The 8,203-nt window shown below is 47.4% G+C and overlaps 1 protein-coding gene across 1 annotated transcript; it reads left to right on the forward strand.

Moving 5' to 3' along the window:
- Positions 1-35: 35 nt before the first annotated feature.
- On the forward strand, positions 36-7,995 carry CHCHD2 (coiled-coil-helix-coiled-coil-helix domain containing 2). Its single transcript, XM_033171717.1, has 4 exons — positions 36-155; positions 3,824-4,061; positions 5,493-5,646; positions 7,685-7,995. The coding sequence occupies exons 1-4, from the start codon at positions 106-108 to the stop codon at positions 7,693-7,695; spliced, it is 453 nt and encodes a 150-aa protein (XP_033027608.1). The 5' UTR covers positions 36-105; the 3' UTR covers positions 7,696-7,995.
- Positions 7,996-8,203: the final 208 nt, after the last annotated feature.

Here is an 8,203-nt window from a genome sequence, read left to right on the forward strand (position 1 = left end):
AGAGCCGGAAGCGGAAGTAGAAAAAGGCCGGAGATAGCAGAGCCCTTGAGAGATAGCAGCTGCAGCAACAGCAACGCGAGAGCCTCTCTTATCATTGTCGCCACCATGCCGAGGGGAAGCAGGAGCAGAACGTCCCGAATGGCGCCCCCTGCCAGGTAAGGGGGCGGGACGAGGCGAGGCGATTTGTAAGGGTGATCTGGGAAGGGTCTGGGGGGGGGGAGGTGTGGTTGGAGATATTCATAGAAGGAGGGCTGAGAACGAGCCACGTGACGTTTCCATGGCCTCCTAATTCCTTCCCCAGCACTGCCAACTCAGTAGAGATGAGGAGGGGAAGAGAGATATTAGGGAATTGCCATAAAAGTTGGGGTGATGAAGGTAGGGGGGAGACAAAAGTCCGGGATCAAAACAAAGGCGATGTTGGAGATTGCAGGGGACAGCAGTATTTGGGGGGGGGGCTATATTATCTCTCTGCCACATGTAGTAGTAAGGGGGGGAGTCTCTTCCCTTTATTAATAAAGGGTGAGAGAGTTGTAATCTCATGTTAGGAGTAGATGCTGGAGGAAAGAGAAAGGAATGGGATGGGAGAATCCAAAGTCTCTATGTGGATGTGGCAAGGTAGGGTGAGGATTACAGCAACACAAGTGGAAGTGATGAAAGATGCAGAGAGGGATCAGTGGGTTGCCAAGTATAATATATGCCTTACATTCCGCTTGTGGAATGGAAGTTGTGCTATGGATCTGTAAATCAGAGCTTATTTCTGGTGTTATGTTTGCATCCTGCTTTGCAAATAGGCTGGATGTGACTTAAGGGTCTAAATGAGAGTCCTATTTATCAAATGCTTAACTTCAATAACCTCACAGCATACATTGCTCCCAGCACAACTGAAGGATGCCAAATGATTTGGATGGACTGGCCTGTGACCTTACAGTATATTCCATAGGAGGAATATTCTAGAAGACCATGTGCTGTAAAGGCAATGCTGCTTTGGTGCTTCTGGGATTAAGAGTTTCTATTCAGACAGCAAGTTAGTGCTAAAGCTGGAAAAGTACTAATTGGCTTACCTTAGGCAAGGGCTGACCTCACTGGGCCTGGTTCTTGCCTAGGGGTAAGGCAGAGGTCTCTGAGGTGCGGCCAGAGAAATTGAGGGCTGAGGAGGGGCAGATCACAAGCAGAAATGGAAGAGGTGGGTAAGGGTGCAGGAGGAAAGGGGCAGGTTAAGTTTGGGGAAGGAGTAACAGTTGAAGTTTGTGGAGTGAAATTGGTGGGTCAAGGAGCAGGCGGCTAAACAAGTAAAAATCTTGGCGTTCTATTGAACAAAAGTTCTGACTAAGAGAGGGGTCCACATTGCATTGGTAAAGCACTGCAAATGCGGGACTTCCACAGCAGACATGTAAAGCACTTTTAGACCGCTTTTAGCAGTCATTGAGAATTCTGAGAACTGTAGATTGTTCAGGGTGCTACTAACCAGGGCCATCTTAAAGGGATCGGCCGCCGTGGCACGACGATCCCTCGGCGCCCCCGGTGTGGCGCCTCTCCGCCCGCCTCCCCCCCCCCCACGCTGGCCGCCCCTCGGGAGGGGGGTGGGCGAGCGGGGGATGAGGAGGTGGCGCTGGAGCGGCGCGGAGCTTTGCGTGTCCTTCCCAGCGCTCCAGCTGGGGCTCTGGAGCGCGGCCGGCTTGCAGCTCGCCCGCCGGCGCGCAAGCGCCCGCCCGTCCGTGGGGGCAGGTTGGGGAGGGGGCACCCGATATGCCGGCGGACTCGCAGGGGCGCCCCTGGGGGGCCCGCCACGCCACCCAGCCCCTATGACGAGACGGCCCTGCTACTAACAGTACCAGAGTGCTTAAAATACATAGGGTGGCTGTGACCAGACTTTGGAACTGCAAAAGCAGTAACAATTGGTTTTGCCTTTCTTATTATTATGTACATCAAGTCTGTAAATCCGAGTTCACAAGTTGGCTTTACTTACCACAAGAGAGGTTGCTTCTTCCTTCCAAGCAGCTTAGATAGAATTGTAAAGGTGGAAAGAACCACGAGGGTCATCTAGTCCAACCCCAATGTGAGGCTCAAACCCATGACCCTGAGATTAAGAGTCTCATGCTGTACTATCCCAGCCCATTATCCCAGTGTTACTGCTATGTTAAGTTTATTGAATGTATACATTGCTTACCACAGAAAAACAACAACACATTGTTCCACCAGACAGGTCACTAGATTGGCAGGCAGTCACCAAAGAGACTATGTTTCAGTTGCAAAATCCAAATGTTGCAAAAACCAGCATCCCATCCCACCTTCAAATTTGGGACAAGTTGCTGATCAGAAGGTCGTGGTTCGAATCCCCGCAACGGGGTGAGCTCCCGTTGTTCGGTCCCAGGTCCTGCCCACCTAGCAGTTCGAAAGCACATCAAAGTGCAAGTAGATAAATAGGTACTGCTCTGGCGGGAAGATAAACGGCGTTTACGTGCGCTGCTCTGGTTCGCCAGAAGCGGCTTTGTCATGCTGGCCACATGACCCAGAAGCTGTACGCCAGCTCCCTCAGCCAGTAATGCGAGATGAGCGTCGCAACCCCAGAGTTGGACACGACTGGACCTAATGGTCAGGGGTCCCTTTACCTGGAGATGGGTGCTGGATTCCCAACTCACATCAGCCCTAGCCAATGTGATCAGGGATACAGGGAGATGTAGTCCAGCAACATCTGAAGGGCCGCAGGTCCCCCACTCCTGCTCCAGACTGGCTCTCTACCAGCTCTGACCAAAGATCAGCAGTATCATGTTTCACTCCCTCTCAATGTACAAGGCAGGTTTGATAAGAGGCTGTGTCTTCCTCTGTGAATGTTTAGCCACCTTAATGGCCAATTCAGTTTTGTAATGCCTTGTGTTGATGCCCAGCTTCCAATTTAGCTCATAGTAATATGTTCAATGCTGCATTCTTTGGTGGAAAGTGAGGGCTATATTCTTTGGGGGATAGAGGTTGCCAAGAAGGTTTTGCATGCAAAGATTTAGAAACTTTGGATTTTTGCACCAGGGTCATTTTAGCAACTCTTCTCTGAACAGGAGCACCATCGACCAGAAACTATCCTGCTTGCAGATACAAGTGTGTGGGCTGGAAAGCTAGTTGCCCATGAAAGCTTATATATCAGGTGTGTGGAACCTTTGGCCTGATGTTGCTGAGCTACTACTTCTGTTACCGCCAGTCATTGCCCATGCTTGCTGGGGCTGATGGGAGTTGTAGTTCAGCAACATCTGGGGGAGGAGGGGAAAGGTTCAAGGCTGATGTAGGTGGTGTTCACATGAACATAGGTGGTGGGTGAGCATAGCCCCAAGTGTTGGCGCTCACCTTTCTTCAAGGAGAGTGCAAGAGGGTATTTTTCTTACCCTGGAAGCATTCACAGGATCAACGTTCAGGAGAAAGGTACATATGTACTGCTTCCCAAGTCATTGTTCCTGAGCTTTTCTCACATAACAGCTTTGATTTCAGCAAAATGGCTGCATCAGGTGGCTTCAGACCATGTTTTAGGGAGATGTGTTAAAGTTAAACTGAGGCAGCAGATCCCTAGAATCTGCCTCCCCACCCCCTCTGGAGGGGGGACCAGGTTGGAGGAAAGACTGAACTTTGGTTTGGAATTGCTATACTAGTTTATTTTTATTTGTATGATTACGGTATATTTCTGTAATGCATCATGGGACCTTATGCTGAAGGACTGGTAAGAAGTCAAATAAATAAACACAGGCAGAATAAATAAAAAATATCCCACACTGGGCCGCTGTAACAAATTTTTTTTGTTCCAGGATTGCTTTTCAATGTGTTTCTTCTCCTTCCTTTGCAGCCGTGCGCCTATGAGGTCTGCTCCACCACCAGCTTCTCGTGCCCCTGTTCCTGCCCCTGCCCCTGCCTCTGCAGTGGCTTCTCCTGCCCCCAGGCAGCCTGGCCTAATGGCCCAGATGGCCACCACTGCTGCTGGCGTGGCCGTGGGCTCTGCTGTAGGGCACACACTCGGGCATGCCATGACCGGAGGGTTTGGAGGTGGAAGCTCTGAAGCAGCAAGGCCCGACATCACTTACCAGGTGAGAGAGAAAATTATATATTTTTGTTTATCTGAGCTTTTTATGTTCTCGGAGCAAGACCTTGAGCCATAAGAATTCTCCTGGCTGATGAAACCCGTGTCAGATTTTCTGGGCTGATAGGTGACATAGCTAATGAGTGAGCCTTTCTGGCAGGATGCAACTTAACAAAAGCTTTTCAGGAACAAAAGAATACATGCAACATGTGTGTTCCATTTGAGCACCTGCCAATCCAAGAGTAAAGCATATTTTTGGATCTGTATAGTTATGGATTTGCATCAGTTCTGAAAGTCAAGAGACTAGATAATGTGCAGTTGTGTGTTGAGGAATCACACCCATTTTGTGATGTTAGTATGAGTGTACAAAGCCTTGAAACTCTTGGGACCCAAGTCCTTGAAAGGGTGCCTTCACCAGTAAGAACATTGTTACCTGGGGAGAATACACTGCTTATGGTCTCCCACCAAAACAGGGCATTCTTGGTGGTGGCATCCCAACTACGGAACTGCCTCCCAATGAAGATCGGGCAGTGCCCTGCATTCAGGAAGAAAAACCATAAAGGCTTTCTTATTTATCCAAGATTTGGGACAATAGTTTTTATGAACCTTTTCACACTACTGGTTTTAACTGCTTTCAGCTGTATTTTATAGTGCTATTCTAATTTTTTGTGAGTCATGTTATTACTGTCAGGCACCCTGTATTTCCCCTGGGGAGAAAGGATTGGTTATAAATTTGAAATAATAACCTTGACACCTGACAGAACTGAATGCAGAAATCCAACTAACAAGCCAGCTGGACATCATGAGAAGATACCATTTTATAGCACTCCCTCCTCCCTTGGACCTCAGTTGTATTAGCAGCATATAAGAGCCAGTGTGGTGTTTCTGGACTATTAACTCGCATCATCCCTGATCACTGGCTATGCTATCCAGAAACATCTGAAGGGCCGCAGGTTGTGCACCCCTGAATCTAGAGTGTTGGACTAGCACCTGTGAGACCACAGTTCAAATCCCCACTCAGCCATGGAACCTCGATGATCTTGAGCCAGGCTTCCTTCATAGGGTTGTTTGTAAGGGTAAAATGGGTGGGGGGGACCATGTACAACAGCTTGAGATCGTTATATAAATGAAATGAAAATATAATTGTAATCAACAAACATTGAAAGCTAATTCTGAATGCATAAGGTATAAGACTGGAGGATTTAGCCAACTGACTAGGAAGGAAAATTGTTGACGCACCTGAGATTTGGAAATTTTGTCCTCCGGCAGTTTGGAATGAGGATGCTGCTGTGCCTGTTGATGCCCTCCCCTTTCTGCTGGGGAGCCACCATACTCTAGCACCCTGAAAACATTGTTGAAGGCAGGTGGTGTTCTTAGCAAATACAATATTTTTAAAAAAACATTTCCCCATCTTAATTGTGCTGCTGTTCCTCCTCAGGAGCCTCAGACAGCCCAGCCTGCGATGCAGCAGTCGCAATTCACCCCTTGCCAGTACGAGATGAAGCAATTCCTGGAGTGCGCCCAGAACCAGGCCGACTTGAAGCTGTGCGAGGGGTTCAGCGAGGTGCTGAAGCAATGCCGGTTTGCAAATGGTGCGTAGCTCCTTTGGCCTCCCCAATGTCGATGAGCAAAGCAGGTTTGCCTTTTGAAGCTCTGTAGGGCCAGTTAACCAAGGATGCTGCAATTGATCAGGGCTGGAGGGTCTCAAGCCAAGTTTCAAGAGCCAGTGTAACACTTTTTGAGGAGGTGCTTCTGGTTCTTCCAGACCTTGCCAGGTAAACCTTAAGCTGATTGAGGGGGAGAGAACAAGGAGCTGCACCAGTCAGTATAAAGCAAATAAGAGAGTAATACAAAACTGACTTGCATAATTGTGTGCTATTTTAGTCCTTTGGGGGGAGAGTCCTTTGTACATGTTTTAGTTAGCTGTTAATATACTTTGCAGTAAAAGTATATACTGCAATTCCTGGCAGAATATATGGTCTCTGAATAGGTGCTGTGATTTCTTTGAAGCAAAGTGGGATGCCAGACAGGCTTCGTTCTCTCTGTGAATCACACTGAGGCTGTTTTGACACGGGGTTGTATTCAGTGCCGCCTCCTCTCCTCCCGGGGAGGGTTTGGGGGAGCTTTGCACAGATTATGGGGGAGGGGAGGGTTGTTGCTCCACAGTCTTGGATTAGGTCCTCTTTGTTGGGTGCACTGTACCCAGGTGAAATATTGGTGCATAGACTCAACTTTATTTATACCCTGTATCAGCCACTAAGGCAAACATTAATAAAAAAAACCAGAGCAACACGAGACCAAACAATGTAATATGAACTCTAAAGAGCTTTAGTGATGTCATTGATCAATATAAACATTCAAAGGGAAATTCATCCTGATAATATGACAAAATATAATGCGAGTAAATAGTCTCTATTAACATGGCACAATAAATGTAGTATTCCAGCAAAGCCGAAGTGGTGAAGAAACTAGTGAATGTAATCTTCCAACGGACAGCGTTTCTGGATAAAGTTCAATGTTTCGATGTTACTTCTTCAGCAGACGTATGATAAATTTGAGGCCCATCTCGTGGCATAGAAAGCATGCTAAGGGACAGTGCTCATAATAATATGTAAACACTGCCCAGCTGTCCCTCACATTATATTTTGTCATATTATCAGGATGAATTTCCCTTTGAATGTTTATATTGATCATTGACATCACTATAGCTCTTTAGAGTTCATATTACATTGTTTGGTCTCGTGTTGCTGTTTTTTTATTCTTGTTCGAGTTGGAACACGGGTTCCCTTTTTTACTTACAAAGGCAAACAAGACAGATTAACAGTCTTGCTTAACAGTCTAAACATCACAGCACAAAAGGAAAAATGGATGAGGAGATAACAAGGAGGGAGAGCCCAGCTCAGCCACCAGTTTTTGAAGTTAAAAGGCGGTGCTTATCATGAACTAGCTGTTGTCAAAGCAGTTCAGGGACAGGAAGAGTTCGGTGGAACCAGTTTTTTGCAGCAGGGCTGATGGAATGAGACCTGCCTCCCACCTCTCCCACTGCGGCAGTCTCTCATTAATGGCTGATGCCAGATCAGTTGAAGGAGCTGGTCTTCCAGTTCGTTTGCTTTCAGAGACTCTGAGGTGTGGGGAACAGACTCTTTCTATAATCTGAAATGCGTGCCCTCCTGATGTTTTAGGACCTAGCTTCCATTAGCAGTGCATCTGGAAGGTGCTGGGTTAGCGAAGGCTAATCTACAAATAAGGCCACACCAGTATATTTGCGTTAGATAGGTTCCATCCTGGGCCCCTTTTCTGATATGCAGGTTCTGTACTGAAATCCATGAACTCTCCTACCTACTTCACCACCACCACCACCACCACCTCCCTGCCGCAAAATAGAATAATACTGCTCTGAAGCTCAGTTTCAGCAAGGTGGATTGTGTTTAGGTTCTTGTGGAAAAATCAGAAATGTTATTAGGGGCTTGGGGTGGCTGGGGAGGGGGCAGAAGCAGTCTTTGGAGAACACATTGAGAAGCCAGGGGTCTGCTGGACACAGCAAGACCTCTTCTGAATATTTGGCTTCTATGTTTGTCTTGATACTAATCGGTTTCCTTTCCTCTCTCTTTTTCTCTTTCAAATACACAGGTTTAGCCTAATGAGTTCTGAGAGATGAATCTCACCCCCCTCGTTGGATGACATGTCGCTAGTGAAACTCTTTCTTCTTTTAACATCTTAAAAGCTGCCTGGCATTCCTTTATGTGTGGCCACTTGTCCGTCTCCCGAGGAAGGGAACCTGGAGTGCTTTTTACAGCAGGAAGAATGCTTGTGGCAGGAGAGTGTGGGGCATCTGTTGCGTGGGGAGAGATAAGACACACAGAATGCTAGGATTGTGATCGTCCCCTGCTTGCATTTACCAATATGCGCCTCTGAATAAAAGTCAATTTCTCTCTAGAAAACATGTTTTGAAGTGCCTGTTCTGTAGCTCACATCATGGATCTCTGAAGAGTATTGGCTGAGCTGGGGAACGGAAAGTGGTGGGATCACTGGCAGTCTCCATTTTCCCTCTGTATGATGAATGACATCCTTTCCCCAGTGCTGTTCAGTGTCACGGTAGAATATAAGCATAGCATTGTAGAGTTGGATGGGATCCATGGGATCATCCAG

Source organism: Lacerta agilis, chromosome 15, assembly GCF_009819535.1.
Source record: "Lacerta agilis isolate rLacAgi1 chromosome 15, rLacAgi1.pri, whole genome shotgun sequence".
Classification (NCBI taxonomy): Eukaryota; Metazoa; Chordata; class Lepidosauria; order Squamata; family Lacertidae; genus Lacerta; species Lacerta agilis.